We start from the raw sequence: 16,549 nt of genomic DNA, 5'->3' as shown, positions 1-16,549 counted from the left end.
CGAGCCCGCACCGGGGGTGTCCCAGAGCTGCCGCCCCGCACCGGGAACCCCCTCCCGGCCACCCCCCCGGTCCTGGCGCCTGCGCTGCGGCCCCGGAAGGGAGAGGGGCGGGTTCTGGTTCCGGAGATGGCGGCGGAGGGCCCGGGAGCGGCGCTGGGAGAGGGGCCGTGCCGAGCCCACCCACAGGTACGGCCGGAGCGGGGCCGGGGGAGCGGCGGGGACAGCCGGGGGAGCGGCGGGACACGGTCCGGCCCGGCACCCCCGCAGCCCCCGCTGTGTGTGTTGCAGTGAGACGCGGCGGGGGAGCGGGGTACGATGAGCCCCGGCGGCCGAGGGAGACAGCGCTGAGCCCGCCCCGGCCGCGGACATGGACGCGGAGGCCGTAAGTGAAACGGGGGCCGGGATACCGGGAATCGGCCTCGGGAACTGCCCCCCCCCCCCCCCCCCCCCGGCCCCCCCCCCCCCCCCCCCCCCCGGGAGCTGCCCCTCGGCAGCCACCGCCGGCATCTGCCGCTGGCGCCTCTCCCTGGCACCGGCCCCCGGCGGCTGTTCTGGCCACTGCCCCGACAGCTGCCCCAGTGCCTGCCCCGGCACCTTCCCCGAGCCCCCGGCAACAGCCCCGGGAACGGCCCCGGGGAATGCCCCCGGCACCAGCTCGGGCCACCAGCCCCGGCATTCGCCCTGGCATCTGCCCCATCCCTTCCCCCCAGCCACTGCCCCAATACCCTCCCCAGCCCCCCTGCCAGAGACCCTCTGTGGCAGGAGCCTGTGCCAGCGTGAAATGGGCAGGGGGGAAGAGAACTTCACCTTTTGGGTCCAGTTCAGTGTCCAAGAGATCACTAAAACATTTGCTGTCTCTGAAAAACACCCATCAAGGGTGTTTTCCGTGGCCCTTGGTTGGGACAGGTGTGGAATGGACTTGTCACCTTGCTGTCACCACAGAAATGTTCAGTCTTATCCCAGAGTCCCAGAATGGGTCAGGTTGGAAGAGACCACTGGAGGTCACCTGGTCCAAGCCCCCCTGCTCAGGAAGGGTCTCCTTCAGCAAGTTCATGCAGGATCCTGTCGAGGTGAATCTCTCCAGGGAAGGAGACAACCACTCTGAGCAACTTACCGCTACTGCTTGTAGATTATGTGGAGGCGAAAGTATCCCTTTAAAAAAGCCTTTATTTGATCTCATTTTCCTTCTGGGCCCTTGATGTGCCGCTGTTTTCCTCCTTTTGCCAAGTTTTCATTTGTCACTCAGTGCCTGTTACTGAGTGGTTTTAGTCTGAGAGTGCTACACCCATGTTCAAAATGCTCCTATATCTTATGACTTCATGTATGTGAGGCTGAAACACAGTTTTATGGGTTGGGGCCCGTAGTTACCAGCAGGTTCCCAGTTCAAAGAATCACTGAGCAGACAAGTCAGAGATCAGACTCTTGATAGTTCAGGAGAATTTCCAGTTTAATAAATTTCAAGAGGGGCGACAGACTCAAGACGCTAATTCTGTCACGTGGCTCCTTGCAGACAATCCCCATCTGGCAGAACAAGCCCCATGGCTCAGCACGCAGCGTGGTCAGGATGATCGGGTCAAACCTCCCTCTGAAACCCTGTCCCAGAGCCACCTTCGAGGTAAGTGGCTCGTGGGGCTTGGGGGTGGCTGTGGGAGCTGCTGTTCTGGGCCAGGACAAGGCAGTGCCTCAGAATTCCTTTTTATCCTTAATTCTGTTCTTGGAAAGAGATCATTGGCAACTTGAGGAAATACCTCCTCAGACAGTGCCTGAGGAGCAGGTTTAATGAGCTGGAGGGGATGGAAACTGTGGAGTTGCTGACTCAGTGCTTTGTTGTGTGACCTCCAACAAGCCTCGTGCCCTCTGGGCCTGTTTCCTAAACAGCCAGACGGGGTTTATGGAGGCACTGACGTCACTGCTGGAGCTCAGGGACAGCGCTGGGACTTGCAGTGGCAAAGTGTTGCACGTGGCCTTGGCAGTGTCTGAGGCTGGATCAGGTGTCCCCCTCCTGCCTCAGACACACACCAGCACCCCAGGAGCACGTGCAGGAGCCAAGCCAGGGAAGCACAGCACTTCCCAAAGCACAGCACTTCCCAAAGCACAGCACTTCCCAAACCCGATGGTGTTGCTGTTGTACATCTGCCAGACGCAGCTGCTGCTCTGTTGCTGAGGGGATGGGCTCTGCCAGCCAGTGCAGCACATTTTTGGGTGGCTTCAGGAGGCAGAAACACCATCTCCTTAACGGTATTTTCTTCTTTTTAGGTTCTACCAAGTGTTTCAGACCTCTATTTAAATGATGTGCCCCCAGTCCCCACCTTGGCTGACATTGTGTGGATCGCAGCAGACGATGAGGAAACATATGCCAGAGTCAGGTTGGTTCCTCTCTCTGTGTTTTCTGCAGATCCCTTTTTTCACCCCCTGGTTTGTTTTGCACAGCTCAGGCCAGACACTGATCAAAGGGTCCCAACTTCCAGTCCTCACAGGCTCTGATGAAAGACATTTTTCCCAAGAGAAGGGGACCACATTTGTTCCAAGGCCTGTCCGAGCTGGCCTTGAACACTTTCAGGGATGGGGCAGCCACAGCTTCTTCTGTTCCTTGTTAATTCAGTGTGCTAAAAGCTTCTGCTGCCCTCAGTGGAAGCCCAGCATTGTTGTCACAGAGGGAGAGGGCTGGACCTTGTCAATGCCCAGCAGGTTTGTGTCCCCCAGGAGCGACACCCGCCCGCTGAAGCACAAGTGGAAGCCGAGTCCCTTCACCGTGATCCAGCGAAACGCCTCAGTCCCCAACCTGAGGAAGCAGGAGGAGAAGCTGCTCGCCCTGAAGAAGCCTGGCTTGCCAGCCCTGAGCCGAACCACGGAGCTCCAGGATGAGCTGAGCCACCTCCGCAGCCAGATCGCCAAAATAGTCGCTGCAGACTCAGGTAGGGCCATAATGAGCTTTTATTCCTGTTGAAGGCTGAGGTGCTGAGCTCTCTTATTTCCTCTGTGCACTCCAGACTCGCCCAGCCAAGCTGGAAAAGAATTGAAATTAAAAAAAAAAGAAAGTCTGTGATTATTTTTTTTTTTTTTTTCGTTCTCGATGTTGTCTCAGCTCTACAGCTGGTTAGAAAAGTCTGTTTAAATTCAAGGAGAGTAATAACGAGGGAAAATTGGAGATCCAGACGGGAGAAAAATGATTTAATCATTTAATACCTTTGTCTTCCCCCTTGCCCAGTGCTGGTGTGTGAGAACAGCTCAGATCGACTCTCAGTCAATAGCAGGAGCAGTGATTTAGGGCCTTTGCTGCAGCTCCTCATCTGATGCAGGAGATAAGCACTTAGGAGGCTTATTTTGGAAAGATTGATGTCAAAAAAAGAAATACTGTGCACTCTGCTTTATTACCTGCTGTTAGAGACATCCCTTAATTGGGAATTGATGACTATCTCGAGGCCAAGGGCATCAGTGCTTGGAGGTACAGTTTGTTTCCAGCGCCTGAAGGTTCTTCCAAGGAGATGTGCCCTTGGCATGTTCCTGGGTTTGGATTGGTTTCCCTTCGTGTTTTACTTTTCACTTAACACTGGGAATTCCTGTAGCTGTTGTTATGTTCACATAAATCCCATCTTCCCCGTGGGGATAGGTGGGTGCTGTGCACTGTGCAGATGAGAAGCAGAACAGCTGCAGGCCCGGGGTGAATGGCTGTGACCATCTTGTGTGAAATCCTGGAGCTCCTGGGCAGGCTCTGCAATCCCACTGGGCATCGTGGATGTGGGGAAGGAGCCTGGCAGGAAAAGAAAGGCCAGGGGTTCTCAAGGCAGTGGAGGAAAATACAAAAAAAATTAACAGTTAGGACCTGAATCCTGACCCTGAGCTGCAGATAAAATCTCTGTTCCTCCTTTTTACACTTGTAAAAATAACCCAGGACCAGTAAACATCACCTGGCCTGTGCTGGGTTTGGACTGGAGGGGTGATGGGCACAGTGGGAGTGGAGATACATCAGGGGCTTGGTGGGATAAAAGGTGCTGGAGAAGGAAGCAGAGTGGATGTGGAGGGCAGCAGAGGAGCCTGAGGGGTTTGTTTTCTTGCAGGGGCCGACGGTGCCTCTTGATTTACATTCTGTCTGTTTGGGGGAAAACTGTCCCGCCTGGTTCGGTGTGAGTTTGTTTACCCCACCCTCTGTTGTTTTCTTTTCCAGCTTCTGCTCAGTTAACACCAGATTTATTATCTCCAGGGAGTTCAAATGCATCTTCTCCTTTACATTGTTTTGGACCCTCTTTCCAATCCACCACTTCCTTTGTCATTAGCGATATCACGGAGGAGGAGGCAGAGCTGGAAAGCCCCGAGCTCCCGTCAGTCTCCCTGCTCTGCTCTGCAGCCTCTGAGAGCTGCAAGCCAGACCCAAAGGATCCTGATGAGGAAGACTCCGTGTCCCTTTCCAAGGCCAGCAGTTTTGCAGACATGATGGGAATTCTCAAAGACATTCACAGGATGAAGCAGAGCAAAGACTTGTAAGTGCTGCCTGAACTACTTTTGATTTTGTCTCTTTTTTATTGTTTTGGTGTTAAATCATTGTTTCCTGGACACTGGATATTGCACTTGCTGCTGGTGCTGCTCCTTTATTTGTGATTCACAGGGGAAATACCTGTTTAGAGCAGAACTTGATAACACATTTTTGTTTTAACTCTGGCTTACCCACCCGGAAGGGAAACAGTGGAGGGGGATTTAAGCTGTTTAGCCCAATGTTTGGCTGTTCCAGCTTGCTCACCAGGCAGAAAGCTGTGCTTGCCCAAATGCCAACCAGGACTGTGTGTGCTGGCAGCTTTCAGAGCGAGGGAGGGTCACACCACCGGTGTTGCAGGTGCTGATGTCAGCCCACCTCACATTCCCAGGCAGTTGGGAAGCTCAGCAGCCTTTCCAGCACAGGAATTAAACACGTGGAGCTTCTCAGCTTCTCTGTTTGTACATCTGGCCCAGCTCTGAGCGTGGGCAGGGTGAGTTTGCACCTTGTCTCATGACGAGTTGACACACTGATCATGAGAACTCCTGAAGCTGCTCCGTGGCTGGGATGAGATTCTGCCCAGCTGAGAAAGTTCCTTCTCCAGTGCTGGCTGAGATCGCAGCGATGAAGTTCAGTCTCCACGTTTTTCAGCCCAGCCGTTGTGTTGTGTGAGATCCCTGGCCAAAAATAACACCTGTTGTGTGATGGCTCTTCACAATTCCTGTGCCTGATTCGGCCTGAAAGAAATTAAATCCTCGTGTAGTCACATGAGAGCAGCGTGTTCAGCTTCCACCCAGAGCATCATGGGGGGGTTACACCTCCAGCACTCACCCCTTTCCTGAGTGTTAAATGTGACTCAAAGCTTAAACACTTGATTGATTTATATAAAAATGCCTCTCCTGTGTCTTGGGGGTGAGGATTCATGGACCACAGGTGAGCTGCTCCTCTTCTTCCTTCCTGGCTTTTGCACAGTTATTGATTTATGAGGCAAACGGGGAGAGGATTAAGAAAAATCTTGTGTTTTGTGTGGCTCAGTCTGTTGCACGGCAGAATTATTGAATTTTTAGGCAAATGGAGGGAAAATGAAGAAAAATCCTGAGTTTTGTGGGTCTCAGCCACGTTGACTCATCAGGGGATTTGGGTTTGGCTTTTGGGAACTGTAACTGCCCCATTCTGATGGTCACTCTGGTATTGCAGGTAGTTGATGCTGTGCCATGTAGTGTTTTACCTGTACCAAAAGCTGCGCATTCACCTAAAACAATGCAAATTATCACTCCTGCCATCAGTGCAGGCTGCTGTGTCAGCCCCAGGCTCTCAGGGCAGGGAAACTGCTGCTGCCTGTGCCAGGGGAACAGGGGGGAAATGTGCATTATTTAGGGGGGAAAAAAAGAAAAAGCCTGTTCAAATCCAGATTATGGCAGGGAAATCCGAGGCATTTCTCATCCACGCCTGGAGGTGCCAACAAAGCTCCTGCAGAGTCCAAGATTCCAACACTGCCCGAGTCACGAGGGGCTGTGGCAAAACAGCGTGTGGGTGACAGGGAATGCTGCAGCATAATGGGCCACAATTTTGAATTTCCTGGATGGAATGTGTGAGAAAAGTCCCGAGGGGTGAAGGTGTTTGGTCCTGCTGTTCCCTGGGAGAGGGAGTGGGGGAGGACGGGATGGTTTGTGCTGGAGGAAAGGGTTTAGTGCTGTTTAAAGTCATGGGAGATGGGATGAGAACAGAGATTTGGTACTGAGAGGAGGGGAGAGGGTGGGCAGAAGGACTTGGTCACCAGGACCCTTCTCCCTTGATCCTTGACTGATTATCCAGGGAATGCTGTGACAGAAGGGCAGCTTCCTGCTGGAGCCAAACTGTTTGCCCCTCATCCCTTTCTCTGTCTCAGCCTCTGACCCTCCTGAATCCAGCAGTGACATTTTGGGGTTATTGCAGCTCAATTAAAGCCGTCTGAAGAGTGGCAGGGAGTTGAAAAAATTCAGTTTAATCACTGATGTTCACGACTTGATGAGATTTAATTCCTCACATGCCCCCCGGTGCAGTTGTGGAGCAGCTCCCCCCAGCTCTGCTGGGAACCCTGAGCAGGGTCAGGTGCTCTTTAAGTGGATGAAAGTACCAAAAGATGCTTAAAGAGATAATTACACTGATGCTTCTCTGCTGCTCCTGTGTGGGATTTGGTGCTTAAACTCAGCCTTTGTTGTTCAAACACAGCCTTGGAAGCTTCAGGAATGAGGGAGAAGCTTGCAGAAATGGGCCTGTTTCAGCAAGTCTGAATTGCAGCCTGTTCCAGTGTCTGTGGTGGAAATACTCCAGGGGGGATTTTTATTTTTTATTTTTTCATTTAGGAATGTTTAAAACACGTTTTCTGAGCGAGGGAGGGCTTTAGCTATGAAAAAAAAAAAAGCTCTGAAATTGTCTTTACAGGTTGGAAACAAAACTGCAGTGAGCAATTCATGAGACCTGAGGGAAAAGAGCTGGGGTTTGGCTTCCTGTAAAAATAATCTGCTTCTAAAACGAGCTGCTTGTGTGGACTTGTTGAAGGAGGAAAACTGCTCTTAGAATGCTGCAGAAAAACCTCATGTAGTGGAAGGAAATGTGTGCCAGCCCTGCTTTTGAAGTATCTGCAATCACCCATGTTTAAACAGGAAATAATACATCCATTGTGTGGCAAAATTCATGAAAAAAATATATATAAACTCCCAGGAGTTCACCTCAAACATCTCACTGCTTGCTGATCTGTGCTGAGGGGATGTAGGCTGTAAATAATAGATGAAGTTTTGGGTTGCTTACTCGTTATTAGCACAGTTGAATAAAAATTTATCCAGAGCTTTGATGGTGGGATTTTTCAGGGTCCCCCCCCTTGAGCCACAAGGCGGGCTCCAGGTTCTCTAAACCGACATGAAAGGCCTGAATTTTAGTGGCTTTTTGTTGCTTCGTGATGTTGTTCTTGCACCCTCCTTCACTTGTGACAACAGCTGATGGTGAAGGCTGCAGAAATAAACACTTGGAAGACTCTACCCAGAGCTGTTAATCATTAATTTTGGACCTTGCCTGTACTAATGCACAGTGATTTTTGTCTCCCACGTAGAAACCGACCTTCCATGAAGGAGGAAGACCCGGCTGTTCTCATTGCAGAAGTCCTGAGAAGGAAGTTTGCCCTGAAGGATGAAGACCTGGCCCTGAAGGAGAAATGATGTTACTGTCATTCAGCTCTGTAAGCAAAAAAGTGTTACGCTCCCAAAATTTTTTCTCCACAGTAGCTGCCTTCCTGAGGATTGAGCCTTTTGCCTCTTTTATTAATTAGACCTGGTTTCTGGACACCGGACACTTAGGAAAGACCCTACGGATTTGATGTGTTTTCCATGTATTGTTATATTTAAGGGAAAAAAACAAACAAACAAACAACCTTTTTAAGAAGATGGAAATTCTTTTCCACCTGTGTTCTGATGTTGATTATTGATAAGGATCTCCTGGAGTGCTGCTGGATGACGTTCTTTCTTACCTACACTTCTCCTGAGGTTCCAATTAAGCATTAACCTCCAATGGCCTCGTTGGGATAGAACTGGTTTCCATTTCCAGTCCAAACAGGACAAAGCCTCCAGTCCTTTGTTCTGAGTGTGGTACAGAGCTGAGAATAAGCTCATTAATGATTCCAGGTCTTCAGGCTGTTGGATCAGAGTGGTAAAAGACGTTTTCCCAGTGATAGGACCCCTCGGTGGGGTCTGAGTGGATTTAGTGTGCCCTGGGTATTTAACTCACAGATTAGCCCACAGTTGCATGACAGAATGGCCTTAATTTCTTGCCAGTAATTCAGTGTTTCATTACTAGTCCTTGTATTCCAAACCTGTATTTTATTTAGCATTCAGAAGGTCTATTTATTGGTGCACCAATGCAAAGGGCCGAGCACCCCTCCAGGAGCAGGGGAGGGGTTTGGCCTTGGCTGTGGCTGCAGCTCTCACCCACTGAAGAGTTCTCCTTCAGCTCCACCTTCGCTGCAATGTTCCTCATGGCTGTATTTAAAGTATGATTTTTTTTTCCTTTATATAAAATGGAGCCTTAATAAGACAATGATTGTCCCTGAGGTGATTTAATGCGCTCGTGTTTGGTGGGGGGGGGGTGGAATTTTGGCTGCTGCAGCTGAACATACTCAGGGGGCAAGGATTTTTTTCTTAATCTACCTTAATTTTTGTAATCAAGGGCCCTCGGCCCTTAAAAAAATTAAATCATCATCCCCACCTTAAAAAATGAGAGGAGGCTTTTATGGCAGAGAACAGAAAGAGCATTGAAGGTTTAATCAGTTTTATAGGGAGTTGAAACAGCTCCTCCCCTCCTGGATGCACCCCAAGAGCCCCTGAACACTGGGATCCCTCTCCCTGTCCCATGAGGCTCCTCTGCCCAAGGATTTGGTGGGGATACACCTGCCTGTGGAGAAGATGGAGCTGTAACCAGGAGTCCCAGTTCCTGGGAATGTGCTCCGTGTGCAGGCTGGACAGGAGCACGGGGCAGTAGTGTGGGCTGTAATCCTGAGTGAAACAGTCAAACCCCTTATAAATAAACTCCTTCAACGTTTTATTTGTGTTAAAGCAAAATAAAGCACAAAGGGTGCTGCTGGTTACACCCTGCACACAGACACAGCAGGTTCACTTCCCAAATTCTGACAACTTCCTTACAACTTACACACACACACACACACACGCACTTTCCTGCTGCACAAGAGGCCACACAGGACCCTGAGGTCCCTTACCAGTGTTTAATCACCCTGTTCCCTTCAGAATCCTGTGTGAACAGTAACTCAGGGCACAGCTCCAGCTGCTGCCCCCAGGGCTGGCTCGAGGCAGCACAGCTGGCACTGTCCCCACGGGAAATGCCTCTGTCCCTGCAGCCATGAGCAATGACCCTGTTCCCCTCCGAGTCCTGGGAGAAGAGCTCCCTGCAGGGGCTGTCCCAGCCCACCCCAGCCCCTGCTGTGTTCTGGCCACGCTCTCTCAGGGGCTGAGCTCTCGCTGGGCTCTGTGGAGATGAACAAACCCCCCCAGGAGCCCAGGGCCTGGCTCCTGGCACGGGGTTTATATTCTCAGTCTCAGCAAAATCAGTTAAAGAATTAACACTACTCCTTTGCTGTGCTTTCTTACTCTGCTTTGCACCAAGCCCTGGTTGGAAATCGAGTCCAGCCTTCACCTCCTGGCCCTTCTGCTTGGTTACCCCCCAGCCTGATGTGACACTGCTGCTCCCTGAAACCGTTTCTCCAGCAAATAACCGGGATTTGTTCCTGGGAGTGATGATCCGGGGGCCCTCCGAGTCCTGGGTGGAGCTCAAGCACCAGGAGTCCCCTCCTGCCCCACAGGAGGCCTTGCCCTGGCTCTGGGACTCCACCTGTAGCTCCCAGGAGTCTGGCAAAGGTGCTTTCCCTGCCCGGCCCTGGGATGTGACCTGCACCCCCTCCTGGGATCCAAAGGGTTGATCCCAGGCTGCCTCCACCCGTGGCAAGGCCAAGATCTTCACAGGGCTGGCAGCCAGAAGGGGGACATCTGTGTCTTTGCTGTCTTTACTTGGGGTGAAAGGAGACGGCCTGGAGTTTTCTTTGTCTTTTCCATCTGAAAGCAACACAAAAATTGGTTAAAGCCAGAGCTGGCAGACACATTGCTCAGGATTAGTCACTACCCACGTTCCTCCACTCAGACCTGTCACTTTGCTCTCCTCCTTTGTGTATCCCTCAGGGTTGTCCCGGTGCTGCCACCACCTCCCAACAATCTATTTGTGCTGCAGAGGCTGAGCTGGAGCAGCACCCAAAGCTCTGGGGTGGTTCACATCAGTCAGAGTCCCTCCAGTGAGGTCAAGAGCTGCATCTTCAGCTCCTCCACCTTCCTCCCTCAGCTTTCCAAGCAGGTCACCTCTAACATCCCCTTTAAAAGCAGCAGCAGCTCAAGAGTCCCTTAAAAAAAAAACCACAAAACTGCCCAGTGAAACTCTGCCCTCGTGCCTGTGTGGTCTGATGGAGCCATCCAGTCACACATTTGCTTTTGAAACCACTGAACATAAAACCCAAAACAAATTCTCAACACAAACCAGCTCCCCCTCAGTTCAGGGTAAGCTGAAAGAATGAAATCCTCCAGCACCCTAAATCCTCCAAAACTCTGGATGAGCGTTCCAGACACGCCCAGGGAGTAGGTGAATTAAATCAATCGGGGGAATCAAATGGGGAAAAAAGAGGGAAGCACAAACCATGTTCAGGAGGAGTAGGAATGACGACCCCAAAGCAAAAACCATCAATGCCCCTGTCACAACACAGAAATTCTGTCAAACTCTGCAATTTCTGTAATGCCTCCTCTCATCTGCTTATTCCTAAACCAGTTTAACGCTGATGAACCAACTCTTACATAACTCACAACACACAAGCAGCTCCAGAGCCCTGCTCTGCTGCTTTCTGCATCTGTTCCATTGCTCTCCATAGCTGTTAACTCGAGACCCCTGGAAAATCCCATTTCTGGTTTTCCAGAGCACAAAAAAAAAAAAAAAAACCAGCCTCAAAAGCACAGAGGTTGTGAGCTGGCCTAATTAGCTTTAATACCTGCACTTGGATTAACCCTCACAATAAAACCCTTTCTGGGAGTTCAAACCTTTACTCTCCGCACTGGAAAATGCACCTTTCTGCCCAGCAAAGCTGCCAGGAGACACAGGGAGATGATGGGTTTGCTGTAACACCTGGAACTGCCTCCCCTCCTTACCTGCGTGGGAGCTGAAGAAGGTGAGGATGGTGGTTTGCTTGGTGTGGGTTTGGGGGGCTCTGCTCTGTGTGAACACCACTGAGGTGGGTTTCCTCTCCAGAATTCGGATGGGTGCTTTTAGCTTGGCTGTGAGAGGCTGGGGGGGGGGAAAGAAACAAGGCAGAGTAAATATATGAATATATATAAAAACAATTCCACCTTCTTCCGTAGCTCCCACCTCTGTTAAACAGCAACACAGAATCATTTGGGTTGGAAATCACAGAATTGTTGGGGTTGGAAGGGACCTCTGGAGACGTCCAGCCCAAGGCAGGGTCACCTGGAGCGGGTGACACAGGAACCAGGTGAGTCTGGAATGTCTGCAGAGAGGGAGACTCCCTGGGCAGCTGTTCCAATGCTCTGCCACCCACTTGGAAAGAAGTTCTTCCTCATGTTGAGGTGGAACTTGTCGTGTTTTGGTTCATGGCCTGTCACTGGGCACCACTGAGGAGAGTCTGGCACCATCCTCTACACCCCTTGGAGATATTTGTAGGGATTGATGGGTATTTGTATGGGTCGGTGAGATATTTGCAAGGATTGATGGATCCCCTCCCAGCCTTCCCTTCTCCAGACTGACCAGGCCCAGCTCCCGCAGTCTCACCACAGGGATGCTCCAGACCCCAAAGCGAATCTCAGGTGATGGAGTACCACTATTAAACGAAGTGAAACGCTTCAACTCTTCCACTCTCCGGGCTCACCCGAACCCTCACACCTCCCGAGCCATCCCCGGTGCCCCCCCCCCGGCTTCCCCACCCCCGGCTCTTACCGGCGCCGGTCTGCGCTTCAGCTCGGCCGTGTCCAGCCACACCCCGCACGCCTCGGCCTGGGCTGCGGGGCCCCGGCGCCGGCGCCTCATCCCGGTGGCTCCCAAATCCCGGTGGTTCCGAATTCCCGCCGGTTCCCGGTCCCGGTTCCCGCCCAACGGGCCCCGCGCGCGCCGCCGGCAGCGGATGGACCAATGGGAGCGGAGGGGCGTGGCCCCGAGTACAATCGGCCCCGCCCACCCCTATATAAGGCGGCGGAAGCGTCATGGCCCCTCACAGCAGCGGAGCGGGGCGGGGGGAGCGGATCCCTCACGGGCCGGGATCGACCCAGGGGTATCAGAGCGGGGCTGGCCGGTGCTCCTCGGCACGAAGGGCCTGGAAACTGCGGTGCTGCGCACGCCGGAGCGGAGCAGCACAACACACAGCGCGGGGCTGCCTTCCCCTGCCCTGCTGCCCCTCCTACCCCAGCCCCTCTCACCGTGTCTTTTACCCCTGCGATTGCCCCCTGTGTGCTGTTCAGGGGTGTTCCCCTGTTCCCGGGGCCTGATCCAGCCCTTGAGGTTCCCGTCCTGGCCCTGGGGCTCAGCCCCATCACATCAACCCTCTCCTCCCCCTGCACTTCCAGGGACAGGCTGTGCCCGTCCTGTTCCCACCACTGAGGGACATGGCCCTGCCACAGCACGGACAGCTCTGAAACGGCTCCCTAAGCTTAGAGGAGAGGCCTGAAATGACGCTGATTTAAGTTTGCCACCCTTCTTTGTGGTTTAAAGAGCCTCACCTGGGTCTGTTTCCATGGGTTAGGTTCTAATGGGGGCCACAGGGCAGCTCCTTACCTCGTGCTGTGAGACCTGGCAGCTTCCAGGAGCCTTCCCCAGCCCACCACTGTCTGGGCACAGGGCTGCAGCACCGAGACACTTTGTCCCAACTCTTTATTCAGAGGTGAATTGTGAATTAAACCCACGTACCATTCTTAAGAGCAAGCTGGAACTATTTCTGAATTAAAAAAAAAAAAAAGCAGCATAAAAAAAGCAGCTTTTACTTTCCCTCCCTATAGAAAGCACTTGCTGAGTAACAGTTCATGAAGCGTCTCATTTCTCTTCTCGAGGTTTGGGGCGGGATTCATCCAGCACGGGCTGAGCTCACCTCAGGGCTTTTACTCTTCCTTGAAGCCCAGCTTGTTCTTCACCTTCCGGGCCATGTAGGCAGCTGTGAGGACAGAGCAGGTCACAGTGAAGAGGCACAGGGCAGAGAAGTTGTGTGCCAGGTCCCCCTGGAGAGCGGAATAAATGTGCCGCCTGGACTCGTAGTCCAGCACCACGGCCTCGATCTGCGCCAGCGTGCAGAGCACCAGGCACACGTGGAAAATCTGATGGCTCTGCCCGAAGAAGTGGCACTTGCCGGGGAACCACTTCTCGGGGTAAGGGTGCGAGAAGAAAAAGGCACCGATGAGGAAAAACAGCACCTGGCACTTGTGGTACAGCAGGGCCGGGTCCGGGCGCGCCGAGGGCGGCGCGGTGAAGATGCGATGGACCACGGGGCTGATGTCCAGCAGGTAGGCCAGGCCCGAGGGCAGCTCCTGGCACAGCCGGCCCAGCAGCCGGGCGGACTGGTGGTAGCGGTACTTGGCGTAGCAGGAGCCAGCGCAGGACAGCCAGGCCAGGAGCACGGCCGCCGGCATGTAAAACCCCCGCACCCTCTCGTGCCAGCTCGGCTCGATGGCGTAGTAGTAGTGCCCCAGGGCGCTGCCGTACTGGTAAACAGCAACCCCCACGTAGTCCATGAAGAAGAAGCTGTAGTGCCAGAACTCGGACTTGGCCTGCAGGAGGTGGGCGAGGCTGCTGAAGGTCAGGTAGGTGATGGAGGCCGCGAGGATGATGAGGAGGGGCTGGGCGTGCAGGTCCTGCCCGAAGTCCACGCGCTGCGAGAGCCGCTGGAAGCGCAGCAGCAGGATCGGCGCCGCCACCAGGTGGGTCCAGACGTTGATGGCCTCGTTGTGCTGCTGGAAGAGGGTGGAGAAGTAGTAGCGCCAGGTCTGCTGGACGGGCCGGTAGCCGGTGTGGATGTAGGGCTTCCAGAAGATCTTGGGCACCTCGGAGCTGCTGACGGTGGAGGGAGAGAGGGGCCCCAGCAGCTGAGGGACCTGCCTCACGTTAATGAAGAGCCGGCTGAGCTTCTCGCTGACAAACGTTGCCATGGCGTGGCCCGACTGCGGGTTGCAAAATAAGCCTTGGGGTGGAAAGAAAGCTTTGCTGCAGGGTTTGAAAGTGGCTTCGGTGGTGCAGCTCAAATGCTTTGCCAGATTTGTTTGTTCGTTTGTTTTGTCTTGTTTTTCCGAAGATAGGTGTGGCCGGAGAACAGCCTGAAAATAAGAATCACCAACAGGGTTAGGAAGGAAGGAGGCTGAAGGGAGATTTAGGAAGCCCTGATGTGCCTCTGCTGCACAGGTAACAGAATGCCTGCAGGGGCAGAGAGTGGGGTTAACTGATACATCAGTTCCTGGCTCACCCCTTCCCCGCAGTTTGGGAAGAGCTAAACAAACCAAGCATCCTAAACAAACCTCCCACTCCAGATTTTCCCCCTCGTAAACTGTTTACAGCCCCTGTCCTTACAAATGACACAAAGCCACCTTCCCACCAGCATCGAGGTGACCCTGCTCTGCCTCCCAAGTGGGGGGGAGCACCTGAGAACTCCTGCATTTGGAGTTTCCCCTCCTTTTCTGAGCTCCCGATTTTCCAAGCAGCCCTCCACAGAAACAACGCAGCTCGAGTGAGTTCATCCTGTTGCATCACTGAGGTCCAGCAGTGCAATCTTCGCGAGCAAACGTTTCCATATTTACATTTTGGAACCTGCTGCCCTCACCCAGATAAAGGCAGCCCTTTCATAAAAGCTTCTCAAACAGAACTTGCCCAAAAGGAGATTCTCCCCCCTCCCATTTTACCTGCTCTTGCTCAGACAAGTCCTGAAGAAAACAGCCCAGCTCCCATCCAGCTCCAGTGCTGATTTATGCCTCAACCCCTGGCAAGTGCCGCTGTTTCAGGGACAGCTCAGACAGGAAAAGCTTTTCAAAGTTTGGGAACAGGAGGAGGTGGGGATGAGACTGTTTGTTTTAAAAATATTCGTAATTTCTTCATCAGAATGGCCTTGTAACCCATGCCTGCCTGAATCCAAGGGGCACAGACGCAGACAAAAGCAGGCTGTTTGCTGCTCAGCTTCCCTCCTGAGTGCTCTTATTCCCACCTTGCCTGGTTAAAGAGGCCCCACATCCCAAACAGCCCCCCTGGCTGGGGCAGCAGCTCACAGAGGGCAGTCCTGACCCCCGCCTGGCCTCCTAAACCCTCCTGCAATGCTGCGACACGCTCTGGCTGCCAGTGAAAAATTAACTTCACAAACCTCTTCTGGACTCGCAGCTCCTGCGCTGAGCTGAGACAGCCTCGGGTCCCACCACCACGGGGATGAGGGTGAAAGCAGAACTTCTCAAATTAAATTGTTTCAACCAAAACACAGTGGGCAGTTCGGAAGAAAACGCTGCCCAGAGAACTTGCCTCTGTGCCAGGGCTGCTGCTGCTCACAGGGATATTCAGGTAGAGGGGAAGGGGCTCAGCTCCTTTCGGCTTCCAGAAGAGAAATTCCTGTGGGAAAGGCACCCCTGGTTTGCTCAGGGAGATGCTGTGGCAAAAGAAGCAGAAGAGCAGCCAAGCACGAGGCAGGAAAGGGAGTGGTGTTTACCCCAGCTCCTCCAGAACTTGTCGGAGCAGGGCTGCATTTGCCAGGCTCTTCCCAGCTATCAACCCTTGAGCAACGCTCCGTTAGGAACGGAGCACATCTTGGAAATCTTTCACCTGCCTGGCACTCCAAATAACAGCCTCCACATCCCCACGAGCTGTCAATAACGCTGCCTCAAACGCCTGCTGCTTCCTCCGAAGCATTTCCTTTCTCCAGCAGCATCCACCCATCCTGCCGAATTTTTCTGTGATGATAGAGCCTCGGCCCGCGGCTGTTTACATCCCACACAGCGGGATCTACACTCCTAAGGCACAAATATCTTTCCCCCTTTTTTTTTTTTCAAGTTGGGATGGGGTTTTTTTTCTACCTCGGCTCACCGAGCCCCTGATACACCGGAGCCCCCCTCTCCCACCTCCCCCCGCAGAGCAGCTGCCAAAACCCGGGAGCCGAGGGATGGTTCTCCCTCCCCTGGGATTTCCCCCTCCCCGGAGCGGGGGGATGCTCCAGGGAGCGGGTGCACTTGAACACGAGGATTGGCAGCGCTCTGGGACCCTTCCCCTCCCGGTTTTCCCCCCTCCCCGGGACCCTCCATCCCCGCCCCGGCACCTGCAGGACGGACCCCTCCGGGTCAGGCTGAGCCTCCGCCGCCTCCGCCTCCCTCCCCCGGGCCCGCCCCGCTCCGGCCCCGCCGCTTCCTTCGCTTCCTTGGCCCCGGTGCCCGCGGCTCCTCCCGCCCGCATCGGAGGGCGAAAAGAGGGGGGTGGTGAACCGAGGGGTCCCATCCTTCCCCCTGCAACCCCTACGAGCTGCTCCGAACCTGCTCCCCCCCGCCC

General features: G+C 53.6%; 2 protein-coding genes across 6 annotated transcripts; one reads left to right on the top strand and one right to left on the bottom strand.

The window, feature by feature from the left end:
* Window positions 1–167: 167 nt before the first annotated feature.
* MTFR1L (mitochondrial fission regulator 1 like) lies at window positions 168–8,533 on the top strand. Of its 2 annotated transcripts, XM_027905554.1 has the most exons (8): window positions 168–186; window positions 289–382; window positions 1,511–1,615; window positions 2,257–2,366; window positions 2,704–2,915; window positions 4,166–4,478; window positions 7,557–7,682; window positions 7,987–8,533. In XM_027905554.1, the coding sequence occupies exons 2-7, from the start codon at window positions 368–370 to the stop codon at window positions 7,660–7,662; spliced, it is 861 nt and encodes a 286-aa protein (XP_027761355.1). In that variant the 5' UTR covers window positions 168–186; window positions 289–367; the 3' UTR covers window positions 7,663–7,682; window positions 7,987–8,533. The 2 variants fall into 2 exon arrangements, with proteins under 2 accessions (XP_027761355.1, XP_027761354.1); XM_027905553.1 differs by having other exon boundaries at window positions 7,557–8,533.
* A 251-nt stretch (window positions 8,534–8,784) lies between these two features.
* Window positions 8,785–14,260, bottom strand: LOC114069018 (membrane progestin receptor alpha-like). 4 transcript variants are annotated; one of them, XM_027905549.1, is made up of 4 exons: window positions 11,996–12,117; window positions 11,194–11,329; window positions 9,162–10,062; window positions 8,785–8,795 (listed from the first exon to the last, which is right to left on the bottom strand). In XM_027905549.1, exons 1-3 carry the CDS (start codon window positions 12,083–12,085, stop codon window positions 9,209–9,211), a joined length of 1,080 nt encoding a protein of 359 aa, XP_027761350.1. In that variant the 5' UTR covers window positions 12,086–12,117; the 3' UTR covers window positions 8,785–8,795; window positions 9,162–9,208. The 4 variants fall into 4 exon arrangements, with proteins under 4 accessions (XP_027761350.1, XP_027761349.1, XP_027761351.1 ...); XM_027905548.1 differs by lacking the exon at window positions 8,785–8,795 and having other exon boundaries at window positions 8,975–10,062; XM_027905550.1 differs by lacking the exons at window positions 8,785–8,795; window positions 9,162–10,062; window positions 11,996–12,117 and adding exons at window positions 12,827–12,992; window positions 13,132–14,260 and having other exon boundaries at window positions 11,218–11,329.
* Window positions 14,261–16,549: the final 2,289 nt, after the last annotated feature.

This window comes from Empidonax traillii, unplaced genomic scaffold (genome assembly GCF_003031625.1).
Source record: "Empidonax traillii isolate 1590-97213 ecotype Southwest subspecies unplaced genomic scaffold, ASM303162v1 scaffold1166:size242162, whole genome shotgun sequence".
Taxonomy (NCBI): domain Eukaryota; kingdom Metazoa; phylum Chordata; class Aves; order Passeriformes; family Tyrannidae; genus Empidonax; species Empidonax traillii.
Note: the sequence above shows the minus strand (reverse complement) of the source record. Positions and strands in the feature narration are given on the sequence as shown.